General features: G+C 28.1%; 1 protein-coding gene across 6 annotated transcripts in view; it reads right to left on the bottom strand.

Annotated features, from left to right (window-relative positions):
• The window catches only part of LOC122632705 (FERM domain-containing protein 5), a 72,586-nt gene that overhangs the window by 13,894 nt on the left and 34,481 nt on the right, over positions 1-24,211 (bottom strand). For 3 of the 6 annotated variants that reach the window (XM_043819846.1, XM_043819843.1, XM_043819848.1), the window contains 5 exons: positions 22,260-22,302; positions 18,034-18,210; positions 16,564-16,775; positions 4,747-4,899; positions 1,282-1,338 (listed from right to left, as the gene is read on the bottom strand). In XM_043819846.1, coding sequence (XP_043675781.1) covers positions 1,282-1,338; positions 4,747-4,899; positions 16,564-16,775; positions 18,034-18,210; positions 22,260-22,302 — 642 coding nt within the window. Of the gene's footprint in view, positions 1-1,281; positions 1,339-4,746; positions 4,900-16,563; positions 16,776-18,033; positions 18,211-19,234; positions 19,942-22,259; positions 22,303-24,211 lie in introns of those variants that run through there. The other 3 variants (XM_043819844.1, XM_043819847.1, XM_043819845.1) reach the window with 3 other exon arrangements.

Here is a 24,211-nt window from a genome sequence, read left to right as displayed (position 1 = left end):
TTCTAATTGATAATTGTGTAAACGGAAACAAGCTCTAATAGGTACAACACGACGAATAATCAGCATCAACATAGTTGAACTCTCATAGACCTCGAAGGTTCCCTTGTTTGCATGACCCGAATGTCGATTTAATTCCATGAACTCAACTCAACCACTGGAAAGGCTCATTCTTTTTTATTTTTCCACAAGAAATAACCTCCATCAATTTTCAATAGTTCTAATCGATTTCGTAAAACAAAGCTGATCTTGAAAACTTAATAACTGGATCCAAAAATATGAACATTTTTTTCATTTTTTTTCCTATATTTTTTGAAGACCAACCACTCGCATACAATTTTCAATATTACTTAATTTTGCAAAATAAAAATCAAACTTCGTCTTTAAAAATTACTTGCAAATTTTTATTACATTATTTTTTTTTCTTCCTTTTTTCAAGTACATATCACTGACAAATAGTACCAATCAATATTCAATATTTCTGATTAATTTTACACATTAAAAATAACCTCAGTATTTAACTGCTAAATTCAAAAAAATAGAAATACGATTCAATAAAAAACTAAAATCACTTTCTTTCAAAAAAATTATTGCAAATTGATATATAACTATTTATTTCAAACACCAATCACTCACTAATATAATCAATCACGAATAGTATAAATAAATGTTCAATATTTTTAATCAATTTCGTTAAATGAAGATGACATTGACTCATTCAAATGAAAATTGTCTGCTGGGTCAAAAAGAAAATAAACGTTTCTATACAGTTCTATTAATAATAATAATAATAATAATAGTAATAGTAATAATAATAATAATAAAACAATTAAAGCTTATGCATCTTGACAAATTAATATTAAATTTTATATTTTTTAAATACTAATTGGTAATTGAAAAAATTCGAACTTGTCCTGTCGTTTAATGGAACTGAAAATCCTCCATAAATCCACCGTCTAAATAATTTTACTTTTTAATAAATATATATATATATATATATATATATATATATATTTAGAAAAAAGAATAAAATACTATATATTATGCGTTAAAAAAACAGAAATTAAGAGTACATCATTAATCGAAATTCAAAAAATCACGTTATTTGTTTCGATATAATTCAAATTCTTAATCAAGATCAAAAAAGAAAAAATCTGTCGATCTAGTCTCTACTTTTGTTTTCATATGCGTGTGTATATGTACCTGTGTGTTTCTGTTCTTTTTTGTTTTCTTAACGTATATGTATAATTATTATAATTTTTTCGTTTCTTTTTCTCTACCTACTTGGACACAAATAGCACGTGCAACTGCCAAGAAACGACTCACCTTTGTCCTCACGTCCTGGACAGAGCGGCCGGCAGTGGAAAATAATGGGATTACTTTGGTCGTAATCAATGCATATGTATATGTATGTGTATATATGTATGTATATGTGTGTATATATACATATATACACATATATTTACATACATACATTTTCATGTACACAGATATACAAACGTGATAAAAAGAGAGAAGGAGAGAGAGAGAAAGAGAGAGAGAGAGAGAGAGAGAGAGAGAGAGAGAGAGAGAGAGAGAGAGAGAGAGTAACGGGTTACGTGAGGAATCCCTGAAGCTTCATCATATTCGTCAAACCGTACGAAGGACTTTTCAATTATTCTAATTAATTTTTGATATATTCTAACTTTGCATAATAATTTTTTTTCGATGCTAATCTTTTTCAGAAAGATTAAAAGACCCCAGTATTAACATCGATATTTCTTTTGACTGATCACTTAATTATGATACTTCTATAACTAATTAATTATTCTTCTTTTCTCTTTTTTCTTCTTCATTGATTTTTTATTAAGATAAATGTCTTCTAATTTATATCATTTATTAATAAGTAAAGTAAGTAATTCATTACGTCTTTTATTAAGATATTTTCTATTAAAATAAATACCTAATCCATTCAATATGATTTAATTACGTAAAAAATAAAGGTAATAAATATGAATGTAAAAATGATTGAAATCTTAAAGATACTTCAATATTCTCGCCGAAATATATTCCTTTCTAAAACTAATTACTTGATGAAGATACTTTTATAATCACTTATTTCTTTTTCATTTTTTATTAAAATTAAACGCTTAAGATGTTTCATTTAAATATGTACAAAATATCAAAACGAAAATGTTGGATATAGAAAAACTATAAATGAGATCGTAGAAATAATAATTCACATTTCCTATAAAAGTGATTAATACTAATGGAATTCACATTTAACACGAGCAAATTGAAATTAATTTGTCACTCGAGATAATAATAATCGCTTTGTTGACTCGTATCGAGCGAGTCAAAGTTTACAGAAAGTGATTGCTGTGCGTTGGCAGTGTTCTTATTGCTGAAAGAGACCGCAATTAACTAATTAGCGTGTTAAACCGACCGAGAATTTTGTACATACAAGTATATACAACCAGAGCGCAATAAGCTTTTGATTTTTCCGCGATACGAGGAAAAGGTAATCCCATTCCGCAACCTCGTCGCGTTCACTATTGGATTATTTTTAATCGAGAAACCCTTCTTCCGAACGAAAGATGCCCTCTGATGACCGTCGATCCTCTGTCGCGTGATTTATGTCAATGGAAAGAAACGATAAAATAAAAAAAAAGGAAATGTTTAAAAATTAAATTAAATCAACAGAAAAAATTTTCTAAAAAAAATATATAAATTAAAAATATTTCTTATCTCTTTTCAATTATATCCACATATATATATATATCTGTTTTTCTCTCTTTCTTTTCTTTTTTTTTTTCAATTAAATAAAGTATCCTAATTAAAACATACTTTTGTTATCGATATCCAAAAAAGTTTCGAGCATACCGTAGGTCATAAAACACTAATTTAAATTTTCATCATTAATATACTGCTTCAATTTTTTTTTTTCGATTGCTCTTTTTATTAATTTTTTTTTCCTATTTTTTTTTTAAGTGTTAAATTTTTAATGATAAATTTTAAAACGCTATTGTTGTCGAGAGATAAAAAATTTAGGACACAGCGAGAACAGCGAACAGTATCAACGTGAATATTTGGTGTAAAGCTTGAGGGCATTTCGCCTTCTGTATTTTATGGAAAAGAAACGATTTGGCCTAGAAAATCCCGAGGGACACGGAGAACCGTTTGAAATTTTCAATTCGTACGTTTGTCGTGACACGTCCACTCGAATAGAAATGACATTTTCTACATGAAATTCTTTTCTTTTTTTTCTTCTAAGAGCAATGTGCTCCATGCCAAGAATTTTCAAGTTCGAGACTCGGAATTGTCTAGGAACTCTACTTTTCGTGGGATTATACGGATAAATGGATAACTCGTTGATCTACTGATGATGTAACACGTGACATCACTTTTGAATTACAGAACACTGTTAGCAACAACGTTATACAATAGTTCAACCGGATTTCGAGATCTTATAAAAAGTCTTTCATTTTGTCGTGCTGCGGTTAATACATATACGTATATGTATATGATATATATATATACACATACATATATATAGGGTGATCTGATAACTGTTACCATCTCGAATATCTTCGTTATTTTTGATTTTATGGAAAGATTCAATTCTTTTGATACTAATGAAATCAATTTTTTGGATACTAATCATTTTTCGACATTGGTATGTTATTCGCAATAGAAATATTTATTCATGTAAAAAACTCATAGATTTATATTTAAAAATCTATCGACGACCTTGAAATCTCTTCCAAAAGTAACCTTGATAAAAAATCCTTACAACTACCAGATGTGGCCCTTGTGAGTCTAACTTTATTCTAACCATTTTATTCTCATAAAATAAAAAATAAGAGAGATATTTCAGTTGGTAATAGTTATTTGACCACCCTGTATATGGTATATAGACGGTGGTCCATCATCTGACGGAAGTGGTCAAAGCCGTTATCGGCTCGATTCGCTCCCGTTAGATGTTACTTCTTGGCAATCGTTTTTGGTCCATCGTACGGTCAACATCCGACGGAGATGAACATCGAAAAAATAGGTCGAGTGATTTCGTTTCGACGAAAGTATATTCGCTAAGCCTCTCTCTTTCTCTTTTTCTTTTTCTAATTACTTCGATAATTCAATGGTTTAATTCGAAAAGTTGCTTGAAAAGACTTAAAAAATTCATTAATATAATAATATTATTTTTTATATTATACATATATATATGTACACGTCGGTATATATGTATGTATGTATATATATATATATATATAAAATTAATAATCATAATTTTACAAATTATAAATTTTTATAATTTAAAAATGATCTATTTCCTCTCTTTTCTTAATAAAAATGTCAATTTGATTATCTCTAAGTGGCATCGAATTATAGCCAAGTTTCCTTTCGAAAAACGACAGTATAATGCTTCACGTATACATACATAAATATGTATGTACATAGATATCTACATACATATGCATCGAGGAAAATTGATCTAGAATGGAGATTGATAGCTTCGAGACACTTCTGAACCCATCGTAGCACTTCGTTATAACGAATGATCGTTTTATATGATTTATTGTCGATTCAATGTAATAAGAAGCATATTAACAAATCGATCGATCGAAATATCGAAAACTATTTCATTCACATATCGTTTTTATTAATACATCTTAGCAGGTATAGTGAAAATCTTTTGTTTTTCTTATTTTGATGGGAAATTTTCTCTCCCTTGATTTTTTTCTTTTTTTAAATTCTTATGGAGAATCTCACCTCGTTTATCGTCAGATGCACAATAAACATTTTCCCTTCGTAGTTAATCTTCTGGACCTCCGACCAACGGAAATGATGCGTTTTCCGCGATCCTTGAAACGTCAGGATACCACAATGATTAATACCAAGATACAATTGTGTACCTCTGTGATCCTGAAAACATAAATAACCAGAATTATACAATCTTTCTCGTTAATTATTACATTTATCTTTCTTTTCTTTTGTTTTTATTTTCGTCTTTACTATTTAATGTCTTTAAAGTCGAAATAAAATCAATCTTTCTCAACTTTAAAATTATGAAAAATGCGACGTGAATTGGATTCTTTTCTTTTCTATTATGTCATTTTTATTTTTATTCTTGAAAGAGAGATAAAAAATAGTAAGTTTGCTCTTACACATTTAACAGAGAAGATTTCGTGTGGTTTCTTTATTTTGTTTCTTTTCTTTTTATTTCCTTTAACATTTAAGAGAACATTTATGCTCGCTTAAGACTAAAAGCTTCCACATTAACGACAGTAATTCGAAATAAGATAGAAAGAGAAAGAGGGAAGGAGAAAGGGAGAGAAAGGGAAAAAGATAGGGAAAGATAGGGAGAAAAAGAGAGAGGGGGGGAGAGAGAGAGAGAGAGAAAGTGAAAATAAAAAATAAATAAAAAAAGAAAAAGTCGAGAAGGAGGATAAAGTAATGTTGAGATTAATTGTGACGTTAAATCGACGCTAACGAAGGAAGTTAACCGTAAAAGGTTCCTTATCCATGGTATACTGAAGCTGTTACGCATGGATCAAGATAAAAATGTCTGATAAAATCCAATGTTCTTGGCTTATTGATCTTAGCGATGCTTTTAACTTTAACAAAGCAAAAGGAGAGAAAGAAAGAGAGATAAAGACAGATAGTTCGATTTAATTGTTGCATTTTTTCTTTCATCGCTCTTATCAATTGATTTAATCATTTTTATTATTTTAACAAACATTTATATAATTGAGAAATTTATACAGAGAAAGAGAAAGATATATATATATATATATATATATATATATATATATATAGAGAGAGAGAGAGAGAGAGAGAGAGAGAGAGAGAGAGTTATAATAATCTAAGAAATACTTTATTTTTTTTTCATATCTTTTCTTTCTGCATATTTATATTTTATTACTTTGATCAATTTATTTCTACATTTTTATTCGCCTTACAAATATTTATTAATAATCAAGATTAATCAACGAAGAGAAGCGATAAAGAGGAAATGAAGAAAAAAAAGAAAAAAGAAGAAAGAAACAGAAAAAGAATTCTTTTCGATTGTACATTCAAATCGATTCGAAGTTTACAGATCGAATTTTCTTCGGATTACAAATGCAAACGATATTTCCTCGTTTGTTCTCAAATAGCCAACAAAGGGAATCCGATCGATCGAACTTTTGCTTTTCAACGATTGAAAAATCTCGAAAATAAGATTCGAAAGTGCTTTGTGAACATGCTTTGAGACATATGTCGATATCGTAACACGATGAAGAAAACTATTTCGCTTCTCTCTCTCTCTCTCTCTCTCTCTCTCTCTCTCTCTCTCTCTCTCTCTCTCTCTCTTCATCTCTCTATTTTTTATGATTTCAACGACGAAAAGAGAAAATTGTGCAATGAATAATTCAAGGTCTTCGATTAAAAAAAATCTCTAGAGTTTCTCTGCGTATGCTTATCAAAGAAAAACTTTCATGTTTTAAAAGTTATATATATATATATATATATATATATATATATATATATCCTCGTATTTTACATCCACGTGGAGATATCACCCTGAGTACGATAACGCGTCAGAAGGAAACAGAAAAAGATAGACAGACAAATAGGACGAGAGAAGGAGAGAGAGAGAGAAAGAGAAAGAGAGAATCGTTGAGAAAACGAGGAAAGCTTGAAAGCTCAAAGAGAGCTTATAGCTTTGACGCGACAATTATTTTCTTGTCTTTTGTGTCTTTTCTTTTCCTGTCTTCCTCGACGTCGTTTTACATATCTCTATCTATATTTCTCTTTCGACTAAAAAGAGAAGTAACGATGAAGCGATGTTTACTATTCGACTAATATGAATGTGAATTTTAAATACAAGACTCGATTACGGAAAACTACTTGAAGATCATTCTCAAAGGATTAATATTTAAAACGAATGAAATTCACTTTAATCGAGTATACTTAATCACGAATTTTTAAACAAGCAGGTTCCTTGAAAACAATTGTATTTGTCTTCTTAACTTTTATATATTAATTTATTTTATCGATTCATATAATCAATGTGTAATTTATTTATCTTCTTTCTTTATATAAAAATCAGTAACTTCGTGACCCCCATCAATAGAATAGTCGTTTCGATACTTTTATATCGATTTCTATGGAATATCGATGAAAAGAATGGGAAAGTTTCAAATACGTATTCACGTTGAAAAGATATATATATATATATATATATATATATATATATATATATATATATAAAGAGTGAAATAGAGATAGAGAGAGACTTGGTGAAGATTGAAAGTTCTTTAGGAAAGAGATACAATCTTTTCGTGAGTGACTGAACTAGAGAATCCTCTTTGAAAAGATATAACACGCTTGAAATTCGAATAATCTGCTGCATAAAATTCAGCTCTAACGTTAGACGAACTATCTTTCATTTTGTTTTTTTTTTTTATGTATTCAAAATATATAAAATGAATAAATATATGTACACGTATGTATGTGCATTTAGATATATGAAAAAAATTAAAAAAAAAAAGAAAAGGAAGAAAAAAATATTACATTTACATACGTATACGTAAGAATAAAAGAAACAAATTGAAAAGATAGATGTATATTTTCTATCAATGACCTTATTTGCAATTTAATTATTACACATATTATTATTTGAAATAATGTAATGCCTCTATTTGAAATAATAAAATATCATTAAAAATAGAACAAAGCGTTTCTAATTATTTTTCATTTATGCTTTCAATTTATCTCATTTTGTTCGTATAGGTATATGAAACTTTTAATCAATCTAAAAAATATAATTCTTATATATTTATTTCATATATCCCTCAGAAAGGAATACGATCTATGCCAGCGAATTTGCGAGGCTAGTTTCCTATTAAAAGTTCCCTTCTCATATAGTAAATCGATTTAAAGTTTAAAGAAAAAAAGAGAAAGAGAAAGAGAGAGAGAGAGAGAGAGAGAGAGAGAGAGAGAGAGAGAGAGAGACGCATATATATATATATATGTATAAAAAAAATCAATTTAAACTTATTATATTCTCTCTTATTATTTTCTTATTATTTCGATCGATACTATATAAATAAATAAATAAATAAATAATGTATTCATTCATTTATTAGAATATACAAAAATTATTCTTTGTAAATAACAATAATAATATATAGAAATGTCTGTATAAAGCGCATAAAAATTAATAAATGAGTCCGTCATTGTTTGTTTTCTTTATAGTTAATTATTATTAATTAAGGATTTGTGCGTTCGATGACTCGTAGAAATAAAATCGGTAAACATCGTATATCAAGGATAAGTAGAGCAGAAAGAGGATTGAAATCTCCGTGCTTGGAAATATAATTATTTCGATATTATGAGACGATATCCCGTCGAGTCACGTTTCATCACTACTCTTGTGTATCTTCCTGTCAAATAGAACATGTATGTAGTATGCACATTGAATCGTTTACAATATACGCTACAGTACGCACGTGCCAAATCATATTTCCAAAATTTACAGAAATGACCTATGAATTTATTGCAATAACTATACACTTATTATTTTTCTTTATTTTTTCTTTTCAAGGATTATTTAACATCATTTATATTAATTATTAAATTATTTAAATTATTAAGCATTTAGTTTAAATTGTATAGTAGTATTTATCTCTCTTACTCTTTCTCTCTTTTAAATGGTCTTTAAATAAATAATTAAATCATTTGGTTTATTAAATAATTTCTTTCTAACAAGAACAACAAAATTTCATTAAATTTTTAAAAGAATATTGTGCTTATTTGATATATATGATTATAAAATATTTATAAAATTTGTAATTTACTCTTTTATCCTATTTATTTTTATTGTAAATTAAATTTGTACGTTAGCAAAATATTAATTTAACATTTCATTTTAACATTTTAATATTTCTTCAACTTAATTTAAACATTTCACAACACCTCGATAATTTTCTTCTAAGAACCTAGAATTAAAATATCTGTCAAACTTTTTTATTTATCTTTTTATTTACTCTATCCATTTATTTTTTAAATAATTTCTTCGTAGATAAAAAAAGAAAATAATTTTTGTTCTTTTTTATGTAAAATTTTTAATGTATTCGTTATATGAAAACTACAATTATACATTAAAAAAGAAAAGAATGAAAGAAAGAAAGAAAAGAAAGAAAAAAATTGAATGCGTTAAAAGATACATAAATGAACCAGTGTAATTCACTTTTTTAGGTTTTGTTTCTTTTTTTTCTTTAATAAATCTGTTGACAGTCAGGATAGAAATGGCGACGGCAGGTGCATTTGATCGGACGATCTCTCTTCTCTCTTTCTCACTTTCTCTCTCTCTTTCTCTTTCCCTTTATCTATCTATCTCTCTCTCTCTCTCTCTTTCCCTCTCTCTCTTTAGAAGTTGAAGGATAAATGGTATAGGGTCGAAGGGATGGCAAAGGGTCGAAGGGATGGTAAAGGGCCGAAGGGATGGCAAATGTGGAAAGCAGGAACAATGTTCCCCATTAAACATGCTTTATCACTGCGTAAATTCGCAGCAAATACGTTCTAGTCGTTTTAATTATCAACCACGATTAGAAATACACTTGTTCGTTCTACCGAAAGATACATTTCCATGTGTTAGATTTAACGAACCATTTTATTATTACTTTTTTCGTTTTAATATGTTCTCTCTTTCCCGTTTCTTCTCTATATTTATCTATCTATCTATCTATCTATCTACCTATCTATCTCTATCTTTGTCCATCTTTCTTGGACTTTGCTTCATTAAAACTCTGTTAAATGAACTAATATTCTTCTGTTTTTATTTCATTCGACGTTCTCTCTATAGAGTTTTTCACGTGTGACATAACAAATATTTGATAACACGAAGAAATTCGAATGATTTCAAAGTATTCGCTCCTTTAAAATAATATATATATATATATATATATATATATATATATATGGCTGATGATATCTAATGATAATAATACAAAATATATAAATAAATAAATAGATAGATATATATGTATATATGTGCATATAAAAATAATTACATGTATACAATACAAATTAATAGATAGAATCAACTTTTATATTTTGTTACAATTTTTGATGAAATCTTTTGTCAAAAAAGAAAAGATATTAAAATAGTATGAATTTTGATAAAAAAGAAAAAAAAAGAAGTATCATAAAAATTAGTTCAATTGTGAAATATTTAAACGAACTATTGTTAATTGTACATTGAAAAATAAACTTCATTTACATTAAAAGTAATAAATTAATACAAGTATATTTATATAAATATATATACATATATGTACGTAGTAAATTGAGTAGTGAATTTCATTCAATTACGACACATTCGATCATGTTGATTTAGCAGGCGTTGCTTTCTGTCAAATCGTAAATCAACGGAATCTCGTTGGAATGCGATCGTCATTCTCCATCTACCGCGTTCATTAGCGATACGTTTCACTCGTAGACAGCAACCCTTATGATGGACGGCTATCGTTTTCCTATGATAATCGATTCTGACGATCATTCGTTCGAAAAATGAAAAAAAGAAAAAAAAACTATTGCTCAGCCTCTTTATCGTGTCGAAAGTTATTGACAAAAAATTAATACAGGATATTCATTTAAAATAAATCAATTATTTTTCAGAAACTATTTGATCGGCTAATTCATATGTGTATAATAATTTCTTTTTTAATTCTTAACTCGTACTGCGTTTTTAGAAGTTTCTAAAAAATTAAATGAAAAAAAGAAACAAAAAATTCTTGAAAATTCAATAAAAAACATAAGTGAAAAGAAGAATGAAAAGTTTCAATCGCTTCAATAACATTTTAACCAACAAATAATATCGACATAAAAGAATAAAAAAGAAAAATTAAAAATATACTCAAAATCCAATAAAAGAAACTTCTAACAATAATTACAGAGACCTAACCCAATAACTTGTCACATCGTAAATTCGCATAACTTTCAAACGGAAAGAAACTTTCTAATATGTCTATTAGAAATGATATTATTTTTTCACTTGCTAAAACGAAAATAATTAACTTCGACGTACGAGAAAAAATTACATACGAAGTTAATAAGTAGAAGAGGAAGAGACATGAATCGAAATAGTGCCTAGAGGAATAGTATGAAAGCAAAAAAAAAAAAGGGGGGAAAGAAAGAAGAAAATATTTAAAAAAAGAAGAAAGAAAGAGGCTTTCTAAAAAAGAAAAAAGAAAAAAAAATATCGGTAACGTTGTGATATAAAAGCTCGATCGTAAATGAGAATCCATTCATACTGCAGAAGCTTCGATAGTACAGAAACACATACATACATATACATGCCACATCTCTTCGATCTCTCCCTCTCTCTCTCTCTCTCTCTCTCTCTCTTGCTTTCTAGATGGCAAAAAAAAAGAAAAAAAAAATAAGTGAATGAGGTATCACGTCAAAGGACACGCACGAACGCGGTGCTAACGGGGTAAAATGCATAGCCGGATATAAGGAGAAGCGCCATTAACGTCACGAAAGGAAACGGACAAGAGAAGCTCTCGGTCTGTGCAATTGATCACGCCATCCTGCTATTTCCTATCCACCCGGAAGTTCATACCAAAAAGGTCGCAATTCGTCGAGAAGAATATTCGCGTGTCCGCGTGTATGTATGCATGTATCTATGTATACATATTACCATTGTATGGCATTGAACAAGCTATTTTTACAAATAAACACAAAATCAAAGCAAATTATTTTTAATATATATTGCATTTTTCTTATCTCTAATTTATGAATCATAAAAAATTATGATTAACCCTTATGCCCGACCTTGAACGAATTAATTCATGAAAGATTAAGAAAAAAATTGTTTGCAAGTATGTTTTATTTTTTTATTTAATACAAGAAAAAAACGAAGAAGAATTATTTTTATATTGTATTTTTATATCTCCTCAATGAACCATCAAAAATATAATTAATTTTTGTGTCTGCTATCTTAGAAAGTAAATATTCTTTGTTTATCTTTATTATGATCGTATTTTTATCTCTTATCAATGAACTGTCGAAAATGTGATTAACCTATGCGTTTAACCCTTCAACGAGTTACGTTAAAAGTAAAAAGAAATAAAAAGAATTGATTTCTTTATTTTATTTATGTCTTCTATTCTATTTTTATTTCTTATCAATAAATTGTTAAAAATATAATTATAGTTTTAACTATCGCAAAGATGATAAGGTCTGTTAAAATTTATTTATTTGTAAATTATACGAAAGGAAGTTATAAATAAAGAAAACACAAAAACTAACAAAAAGAAGAAGAAGAAGAAAAAAATGAAAAAAAAATGGTAATAGTTGTTGAGTTAATTTGTATAGTTAACACGTAATCTATCTTTCTGTCTCTCTCTCTCTCTCTCCTAAGATCGTTTTGCTCCGCCAACGTAGCGTATCGAGGAGAGCATTTAAATCTAGCAAACTTCTTTAAATGAACTTCGTTACGGTAGAAGAGAGAAAGGAATAAAAAGAAAGTAATGAAAAAAGTAGAATAGTCACGCGAACATCGCAGAAAAATATATTTGTTACTTTCGTCTTTGAAAAAAAAGTAGATAGATAGATAGATAGACAGATAGAGAGAAAAAGAAAAAGAGATACGTTGAATATAATAACTCGAGATAATCTAAAAGATCGAACTTGATGTTTCCTTTGGGAGAAATAAAATAGAAACAAATTAAAAAGAAGACAAACAAACAAACAAAAAATAAAATAAAATAAAATTTAAGTAAAAAGTTGAAGAGGAAGAAGAAGAAGAAAAAACAGAAAAAGAACGAAGAGCTTGATTCTTTACTTGGAGAAATAAAATTGAAAAAAGGAAAAAGAAATTAAAAAGAATAAAATAAAAGAAATGAAAGAAGAAGAAGAAGAAGAAGAAGAAGAAGAAGAAGAAAAAGAAAAAATAGTAAGAATGAAAAGAAAAAAGAAAAAGAAAGAAAGAAAAGTAATATAAAATAATAGAAAGAGAAAAACGAGAGAAGAAGTAGAATGTAAGGGCTGATAATTAATTTAAGATCACTGCGAATCGCATCGATCCTATTTGACATTGAGAAAGTGTTACTGTAGTTACATTGTAGAGACCGACAGACTAAGGTAAAGAAGTTTAAGGTTACGTTCTCGAGTGCACTGCTGTGGTAATAATTCAAAGACTAATACAGACAAAATACGAGGATAACGTCATTAATCCATGACGTAGTTCCGATCTATAATCATCATGACTTTCTGTGTAAAATCTCTCATCGTACATATGTTAACATGTATCATTCGTAAATGCGATTACATGTGTTGCACATATGTAATATACTATCCTCAATCGCGATGTCCTTTAACTATAAGCACTTCGACTTGATAGTTATGATGAAGGTAATACGAGTATGTCTTATGAGTTTATGCATTAGATTTATGTTATGTATGTTTGTATATACATGTACAGATATATTTATGCTGTATTGAATAAATGAAAATACGGAAATGTTATAAGTACAATGATTGATTTTAATGGAATTGCATTTCACGCATATTATATATCTAGATATTTCATTTGGATATTTAAATGTATTATTTTATTTATAACAATTTATATTACATATTATAAAATAAAATTATACTTTTTAAAAATTAACTAGGGACTTTTAATCCACTTAGAAACTCGTAGCTCATCTTATATTATTTCTTTAATTCATTAAAAACAAAAGCTACATTCCTCCATTTATCTTAATCCATCTTCTTTCAACCAGTACTTAAATCAGAACTTTATGGAAAATATTCTCTTTCGCACGTATACACATACACAAACGTAATGTTATCAAGGATAACTCGATTATCATTAATGATATTTCGAAATGTTTTTCCTTTCAAAATACGAGAATTAATCTCAAAGCAGTTTTCGTATTTCGCTTTTAGAAGAGAATTCTTTGAATGACGATCGTTAGACGTATCTTTCGAGGAAAACAAAGAATATCCCAAGCTAGCAAGCTCGATCAAAAGATTAAAAAAGAAAAAACGAAAAAAGAGTCGATTTTTATGTCTAGCCTACGTAAGTACATACATATATCTACGTATTCAGCATTATATATATATAACGTATATATGTTGAGTATATACAAGTGTCTCTATAGAGTCTCTTAACACGTTTGAATATCGCATTTGTTTCGTATTTTCCTATCCTACCACGAAAGCACTACCTACCCACCAACACCAACACCATCACCAACAGCACCAGCAGCATTACCACCGCCCAACCAACCAACCAACCAACCAACCAACCAAGCTTTTCTGGTGTTGGTGGAAAAATAGGGAAACGTTAAAAATGGAGATACATAATGCTCGGTCTACGATTCTCACCTTTATGCACACGACCCCGTTCCAACGCTTGCGTTAGCCGTACTTTCGTAAAAGGAAAAAAAAAGAACAAAGATAGAGATAGAGATAGAGAAATAGAAATAAAAAGGAGAGAAAAACAGACAGAGGCAGAGGCGGAGAGCCGAAGAGAAGAGTATACAGTCAGTCACAGAATTATTCGAATACTTTTAAAAATTGAATTAGCTTTTTTTTTGTTCTTGATGAATGAAGCAAAGTGTACTCTTAAATTATTAGTGAGTATGGATATATGGAAATTAATTAATCTGATAAAGTATACAGATAAATATGTTGAAAAAGTTTTGAGTGGATGTTACAAGAGATTAAAACGATCTAACATACGAATAAGTATGAGTTTACGAAGTATAAGTTTACGAAGGATACTTGTTCGTTATAGTAGTAATGAAATATAGAAAGTGAGAATGTTCTCGTTTTTTTTTTTTCTTTGTATTTTTTCTTTTTATATATACATATAGTAAATTTTTTGTTAAAAATTTAACATACATATTTCGTGTTGATACAAGTCTATCTACAATATCTAATATCTCTTCTATAATCGATCAATGCTAAAATACAATATTATTTTACTTATTTATTAATTTTATTAATAATTTCACAGACTATAGATATTCACGATATATAATATAATGATGATCTTCGTACAAAAGTAGAAAAAATTAGAAAATAAAAAAATTCTCTTTTGATATTTATATTTATCAATAATTAAATAGATAATAGCCAAAGCAATAGAGTTACTTGATAGATGATTACTGTTCTTATTGTAGCTACGAAAATTAAAACATAAAATAAGAATAGAAAGAAATTATTTTTTTAATTTTACTAAAACGTCACACAATTGCGTAGACTAATTGTTTCGTATACATTACAAAGATCCTTAAGTGTGTAAATATTTTCGCGACTGACTGTATAAAAAGAGAAAGAGAGAAAAAGAGAGAGAAAGAGAAAGAGAGATACATTCTATTGGCGCACAGCCACTGCAACTATCCACGGTACTCTGTCTGCTCTACTCTCCTTTGTCGCTCTTTCGACCGGTCAATAACGCGAATAGAAAGAAAACAAAACATAACGAGGAGTAGGAGTTGTGGAAAATAAACTGGAGTAAAGTACAGTCGGATGTTTACCGATACGTCCTCGAGTTAAATTTGCATTGCGAATCGTTCTCTTCTCTTTGAATGAAGAGAGGTGGGGAGGGGGAGGGGGGAGGGGAGAGAGAGAGAGAGAAATGTAAAAAAATAAGATAATTAATAAAATTCCTTGCTTATTTGTTTTCTATTGTAATTATATCGAAAATAATAATGAAACAAATTCATTGAAACGAATCATTTTGATAGAAAATAATAACAGGTAAGATACTTCGATAAAATTCGAATTGAATTGAAAGTAAGTTGAGAGAAATAGAAAGAAAGAAAGAAGGAAAGAAAGAAAGAGGGAGAGAGAGAGAGAGAGAGAGAGAGAGAGAGAGAAGAGAGAGAAGATAAATAATTATTAAAAATCGTTCCTTTGTACGTATTTCTATTTTTCATCGCTGTTATGTCGAGAACATTAATGAAACAGATTCATTGATACGAATTACTCATAAACAATAATAACAGATAAGGTCGTTCAATGAAATTCGAACTAGGTTGAAAGTAAATCAAAAAAAAAAAAAAGAGAGAGAGAGAAGTAATTATTAAAAATTGTTCCTTTGTAAGTATTTCTATTTTTCATCATCATTGTGTTGAAAACGTTACTGAAACAAATCCATTACTAGGAGTGATTAGAAAATAATAATAAGAATGATCGTTCGTTGGAATTCGATGAAATTCGAATTAAATTAGAAACAAGTTGGGAGAAACGCAGGAAGGGAGACAGAAAATGATAGAGAGAGAGAGAGAGAGAGAAAGAGAGAGAGGGAAAGATGGAAAGAAAGCAGGTAAGAAACCTTAATGAAATAAATCAATTACGAGTTACAATCAAATGAGATTCAAGCTCGTTAAAGCTCTGATGGATTGAGTTGAAGAGCTTTCACGTAAAATACAAGGAATCGATCACATCCGATGAAACTGTGAGAAATGAGTAAAGAAATTAAATAAAAAGAGAAACCAGATAGATATATAGAAAGATAGAGAAAGAGAAAAAAAAGAGGGAAAGAAAGATTTGATCTTTTAATAGAAACGTATCTTCTATTACCTTGACGGGATGCGGATCCACGGCATAAGTGTCTAATTTCGAGGCCAAACCGAGAAAACGTGTCTCAGCTTCTTCCTGCGTAAATCCTTTCAGTTCACTTTGATGAAGCTCCATTGCCTTCTCTTCGATCGTTTCAGTCTGTTTCAATAGCAACTTGTGTTCAGAGATGTAATTCCCTTCGTGCATCTCCGGATCGTAATCTCCTAATTCACCTGAGATCAAAAAGTATCGACTTGATATCGATTGCTTACTTCGTCTCTTTCTCCCTCTCTCTCTCTCTCTCTCTCTCTCTCTCTCTCTCTCTCTCTCTCTTTCTCTTTTTTGTTCTTGTAAGTAGTTGAAACGATCAGTTTAGAAATGTTTCGTTATAAAACTCGAAGTAATCTTGTTAATTGTTCATGGTAATTAACATTTGTTTATATTGGTAAAAGTTGTTTAATAATTAATGAAAATATATAACGTATAATATAATTTTTAATATAATTTTGAAAATATAAAATATAGTAATCGAGTTTTGTTCGTGAGTAATACCGAAATTGAAGAATTTTTTGATCATGGTTAATATTTAGATGACTTTTTTATAAAAATATTTTACATACATACATATATATATATATCAAAGTTAATAATTAAATAAATTAATCCATTTATGAAAATAATTGATCAGAGTTAATATTTGAATAAGAACTATCTCTATGTATTCATGTGAAAATATTTTATGCATAAGTATTAACATATTTATAAAATAAAATATAAAGTTATATAAGCAATATCAGTCAAAGTATATACTTGGATAAAAATGATCTCTATGTATTCATAGAAAAATATTTGGTATTAACATATTTATAAAATAAAGTATAAAGTTATAGAAATAACATTAATCAAAGTTAATACTTGGATAGTTACCATTTATTAAAAATGATATTTCATATATCATATCAAGAAAGTAAAACATAAAACATTAATTTTTATTTGATTTATATAAAAATTAAGTAACGTTGGTTACGTCACAAAAAAATACGTCATAGATTCTCATTTGATTATAATTATGTCAACGTTAATTAACATTGATCAAAGTTAATATATCTGCATAATTATACGATCCATTTATTTTTTGTAAAAATATTAACAAGCTTAGAAAATAAAAAATAAACTATAACTTGAATAGATCAACCTATTTATAAAAAAAAAAAATACATTGTACACATATCAAATCGAAAAAGTAAATCACATAAAATATTAGTTTATTCATTTGATCAATATCAATGTTAAGTAACATTGATCATGAATAAGTTTATAATTAATTAACATTAATAGAAACGATATTTAATCAATCAGATTTAATCGTTATAAACTACTTATCTATCTATTATCACTTATTGAATAAGTTGGATCAACTTGACGTTGTATTATAATCATGAGAGGTAATAGAAGAGATGAGTTTGTGAAAAGGACTTAAGTATAACTCACTTTGAACTATACATGCTGCTAATAATGCAGCTTCACCAGGACTGCAGTACAATCGACCATGGAGAAGGTCCCTCTTCAGTTGCTGGTAAACCTGATACTTCGTAATCTCTTCTTTCAGCCGCAGAGGATCGGGTGGATAGAATTTCACGCGAAAGCTAAACAAAATCGGGTCCATGTCTGGAACATAGTCACGGTGAGAGAAGCCGGACGCTACTGATTCGAAATACATATCCACATGCCTACTTGTCCGAATATTATATTATATTACGATTCAAACTAAAACTAAATAACACATACGTATATGTGTATCAGTGATGGCGAACTTTGTTTTACGGATGGATCAGAATCAAAAAAAAAATTTTATCATTTATAAAGTCTTTGATAAATATAAAATGTTTGAACCGAATAATTTAAAAGAAAAAAGAAAAAAGAAAGATATAACAATAATTTTATAATATATTTCTTTTTTATAATAATATGTTTTAATTAAATATTTAGTTAAATATTACGTATTACGTGTACTTATGTACGTATGTATAAGGATAAATAAATATAAATAAACATTTCCGAACAATAAGGTCATTGATTCTCTTACGACATTCAAACTACACATATTATCTCTTGTCTAATGTTTAATGTTACGTGTCCTTCATGTGTCCCTTTTTCATTCTTTCTCCTTCGAAGAAATAATTAACATTGAATTCGTCAATTAAAACTCTTGTAAAATTAATATAAACGATATTATCCAGGCCAAGAGATTTAACATTTTTATCTTTAATCATTTCTAAATTTGCTCTTCTAAATTGAATTTTCTAAATTTTAATCGTTTCTAAAAATTGACTATAACAATAAAAAAGTCTCTTATATAATATATTCGATAAATGCAAAACTGATTCACTTTACGTTTTTCAACGATTCGACTACGCTATAAAACATATGGTATTTAGTAAAAAGAAAATAAAAAAAGAAGGAGGAAAAAAGCAATTGCATTACCTCATAAATCGAGTAGTATAAATGTTCGAGTACAAATTACGAGCGTGTAATAAATAAAACTGTAAACGTTCTTTCTAAAATAGTAACGACGCAATAAAAGCAAACAAATTTGTGATAGAAAGGACCGCAGGTTTTCGTACCTGGATTGAGTCGAGGGTAGACACGAACCAAAAACCTCAAATAATATATATTCAAACTTTGTTCTTACTTTATCGTTCGAATTTAACCATCTTCTCTTCTCTTCTCTTCTCTTTTCTTTTTCTTTTTCTTCTTTCTTGGTCGACGAATCATTTTCAATAATCTTTCGTTCTTCCACCGTTTCAAAATCTTCACACACTGCTTCTTGCGAGAGACAATGAATTTTGTCCAAATTACGAAGTTATGAAAAATATTAATTTACTATATCTCCATTAATAATTCTCATTTTCGTTAAAGTAACGAATGAAACGAAGTATATTACGTACACACATATGTAGGAATATCTTTTATATACACGGAAAATGATAACGATATATCCTTAATTAATTATCGTAAATTATAATAATATATCCTTTAATTATATTCGAATAATTATTCTTAAATAAATGATCGACTAAAATATCCCTAATATAATAATATGCAAAGATATTACGTCTATAAGAGAAACACGTAACTACACAAAACGAAACGAAAAACGTGACTGTTCCATACGGCTGCTGGCTAACGACTGTCTTGAAGTCATCTCGACCTTGTTTGTATAACTTTATGTAAACACACTCGTTTCTCAGAAGTCCTCTCAAGATACTACCACGTGTGTGTTTACAAATTTTCTTTCGAATTCATTCTATTATATCGATAGTATCTATCCACGTAAATAAATTGTGTAGTTCGCATACATAATGTTTTTCACCGATTCGACCGAGCTATGAAACATTGTTCGTGTCAAAAAAAAAAAGAAAAGAAATGAAAATAAAGAACTAATAAAAATAAAATTAAATAATGTAGTTTTATTTTAAAGTTAAACCTAACGCGGAAATACTTTTCAAATGACGATTTTACTACATACACACACATACATACATACATATATATATACATAGATGTATATATATATATATATATATATATATATATATATGTAGATAATTAAATTATTCATACATTTTGAGATCCTTATTAGAAAAAAAATCTAAACAAATAACAATACATTCTATTAATTTAATAGATGATTTTAAGATATCTTCTTTTCCTGTTTCACAAAAATTCTAAACCTTTCTATTTTTATTCTTTTCTTTTTTTTCTTTTTTAATTAACACAACTTTAGTTCAACTTTTTGAAAATGCATGAGACCACTTGAACTTTTCTCATGAGTCCACTGGTTCGCCATCGCTGTTACAATATTTGCGTACATATACTCCGATCTATGGATAACTAATATTTCTAACGTAATTTCAAATTTTTCTAATTACAAAAATAAAAAGGAAATAATTATTAATAAATATACATAATATTAAGGAAAAGGTCAAATTTTTTACGAATAATTACGAATAATAAAATACCAAAGAATTTTCTTTCATTATGTCTCGATAGTATGTACAATAATGTAACAATTGTTTTTAATTAATTAAAGGAAAAAGAAAAAAATAAAGAGTAATTAACTGCCTTTAATCATAAAAATATGCAACTGCTTTCATCAAGAGAAAGAGAGAGAGGAGAGAGTGAGAAAAAAAGAAACAAGATAAATTTTTAACAATGATAAATTTTTATTAATGAAAATTAAATTTATTTGTAAAGAAAATTGAATAATTATTTAATTATAGGTATATGATTTCTCTCTCTCTCTCTCTCTCTCTCTCTCTCTCTCTCTCTGTCCGTCTCTCTTTCTCTCTCTTTTTAAATTTTTACGTTTTCTACGTTGAATCATTTATTTGGAAAATTTATTCGAAATCTGAATTCTATGTCACGTTTCACGAAGCTCTTGCATTTCGAAACGATCAGTTAACCTATGTATTTTATGTACCTTCGTATGTACTAAATACCCAACGAAACCAACTACGAACAACTTGAAAAACGTTTACACTTCAACAAACATGAAAGATTCGTATGTGGGACATTTAAATGGGAACACTCAAATCTCTTAACTATTGAAATTCTAAGAACATTTTTCTAATGTTCCACAAATTTAATTAAAGAAATTGAAAAAAAAATAATAGAAATTTTTCATTTATTAATGATTTTAATTTGATATAAAAATAATGACAGACGTTTTTATGTCTTGATTAAATAAAAAATTAATTCTTCTCCGAAAAAAAAAAGATTTCGAATCAAAAAGATAAATCAATTTTTCTTTGTTAAGAAACAAAAAGAAATACATAAAAAGAACAATGAACGTTTTGATATCCTAATTAAGCTCATTATTGTTAATAATATAAATAAATTTATTATACATTTATTATCCTTCGAAAAATTACATTTTTGTTTCAATTAATTTTATAAAGGAAAATAAATAAATAAACATTTTCCAAAAATCTAATTTCTAACCAGATTAGACAAGAACAGTTTCAATTACAGTTCGTGTTCTAATTTAACAATAAAATATTGAAAACAACGTACAGACATGTATTAATACAATAAAAATAGAAAAATTTTTGAGATTGATTTTTAAGATTTGTCAAATAATCGATGTTTTTATTCATTCAATATAATTTGTGGATCTAGAAACGATACTAGAAAATAAGTAGGATCTGTGTGTACAGGGTCGTACCCATCTAAAACTTTCATTTGACATCGACCCAACGTAATTGGTTATATACAAGGAGAGAGACAGAGTGTCTCGACTTAGCGATCGAAGTCTCGGTCATCATACAGCTGCTTCCTTCATATCTTTCGAATAATGATAACAACAATAACGATAAAAGCGTGATTACGACTACCCTACTTTTTTTCTTTTAATTTTTTATTATTACGATCGTTATCTTTCTTTTTTTTATTTTTAATTTATTAATTGTTATCACAAGATTCAATATTTTTTCAACGAATGTAAATTTTTAATTGATATGTATTCCATATGAGAGAAAAAAAAGAAAGAGAGAGAAAGAGAAGGAGCTATTTAAAAACAAAAAATCAAACATTGCATATTTATATTAACAATAAGAAAATGAAAATATCTATAATATCTATATCTATGTCTTTTCGATCGATTAATCAATTAATTTTGGATAAAATGGAATGATATGTTTAATATTCGTACTGACCTTTCACCTGTTTGATCGCCGTTTTCCCCAGATCCAGCCAATGCTAAAAATTATAGAATAATTAGAATGAATAATTTATCTAATTATATCTAAGAGCGCTGGCAGAATATAGATAATATATACATATTTGTCAGTAATATAGTATAATATGCTAATCTATATACTATTCATATAATATATATAGTAAAATCTACATATTTTATATTATATATATATATATATATATATATATATATATATAATGTGTATGTGTGTGTACTGTAATATACTATTTAGAATACTATAGGTACTTATACTGCAGGTTAAAATGTATGTAAGTACATCGATCGACCATTTTCAAGATTGTCTCGCAAACACGATTATTTATTCCATGCCGTTGGGATCTTTCGAGGCGCAAAGCAATTCTCGCGCATTGACACGAATGGTGAACGTCAGTCTGATGAGTTCCCGAGCCATCCGTTAAATGAGATCTCACCAAGATTCTCGCGTTTAATGCAATATAAATAGAAAACACTTGAGCGTGTTAGCGAGACAATTAAATGGACTTCCGATCTTTTCGAACTAAAGGTGAATTTTCATTATATACAATATTATACATTTATTCAAAAATTTTCACGTACCTTTTGATTTATAAGATACAACTAATTTAACATTTTGGATCTATCATAATGTTCATATGTATATATATTTATAATTGTGACAGTGTTTAGAGATAAGTTCGAAATATTTATTACAGTTAAGCCGATTAATTAGACCGAATTATTGTCGAAGTACTCATTGGAGAACGATACGAACCAAAGGATACGAAGTAAATGGTGTGATTATGGAGAGTACTCGAGACAGCACGACTACGAGTTCCGTTAACGCGATCGATCTAACTTCGTCTCGAGGGATTGCGCTCTCACAAAGGACGTCTGAGGATATCATTAACTATGTCTGACCAACTATACCCTCGACATTTCCGTTATATCGAAAATTCGATCGATATTACAAATTTTAAATTCAATAATTGAATCATTATTAGTAGTCCTATATTTTTTTTCTCGATAATTTTCATTTTACGTGATTAAATTTCTTTCGATATTTTTCAATAACGAAACTATTATAGTAATAGTTTTTTAATGCGATAGTTGCTTCATGAAGAGCATAAATTTGGCTTACCTATTAAGCAAGATTTACAAGATAATATAATATCGCCCCTTCTTTTATGTGTATTATGCACGGTACATTTTCGACAATAATTTACTGTTAAGTGTGCTGTTGCATGTTACCGGATAATTGTCTTGGTGGACCGTCATAAGAAGCACATTGAAAATAAATGTAGAAGTTCAAGATTGTGATCTTTGACCTTCTTCATTCCAATTCTTATCATTTAATCAATTTTTTGTCAATAACAAATAAGAACTTTTTATATCTAAAAATTTTCTTTCAGTGTCTTGTTATGCCTTTAAAATGTATTATACTTAAGTAAGGAATGTCCTATACTTAACGTTTATTAACGCGGTCAGAGCTAATAAAACAAAGCTTAAAGACCATATCTAAAAATAGCATGATGTGTCTGTGTATGTGTGTCTGTATGTGTGAATTGCTCTCCAATTATAAATTTATCTAATTTTCTAAGGAACTTATAGATCACATGTTCTTTGTAATTATTAACACATCAAAGGTACTTAGACTGAAAGACATACGCTTACGTGTAATAATGGTGTTAGGTTAGCGAGGATTTGCGCAGAGTTAGCGCACAGTTAGAGCAGGGTAAGCGCAGAATAAGTATAGGATAAGAACAAAGTCCTCATTAAGAAAGAAAGTCTTTCGAGTTTTCGATCTTTCAATTTCATACATTATCAACTGTTAATAAAGTTTTATCTCTTATTATAAATAAACAATGTAAAATTTATATAATTATAATACAGGTTTAAGTGATTTCATTGCAATTATCTCCTTATTACGGA

This window comes from Vespula pensylvanica, chromosome 10, assembly GCF_014466175.1.
Source record: "Vespula pensylvanica isolate Volc-1 chromosome 10, ASM1446617v1, whole genome shotgun sequence".
In the NCBI taxonomy this organism is placed as follows: domain Eukaryota; kingdom Metazoa; phylum Arthropoda; class Insecta; order Hymenoptera; family Vespidae; genus Vespula; species Vespula pensylvanica.
This window is presented reverse-complemented; position numbering and strand designations above follow the sequence as displayed.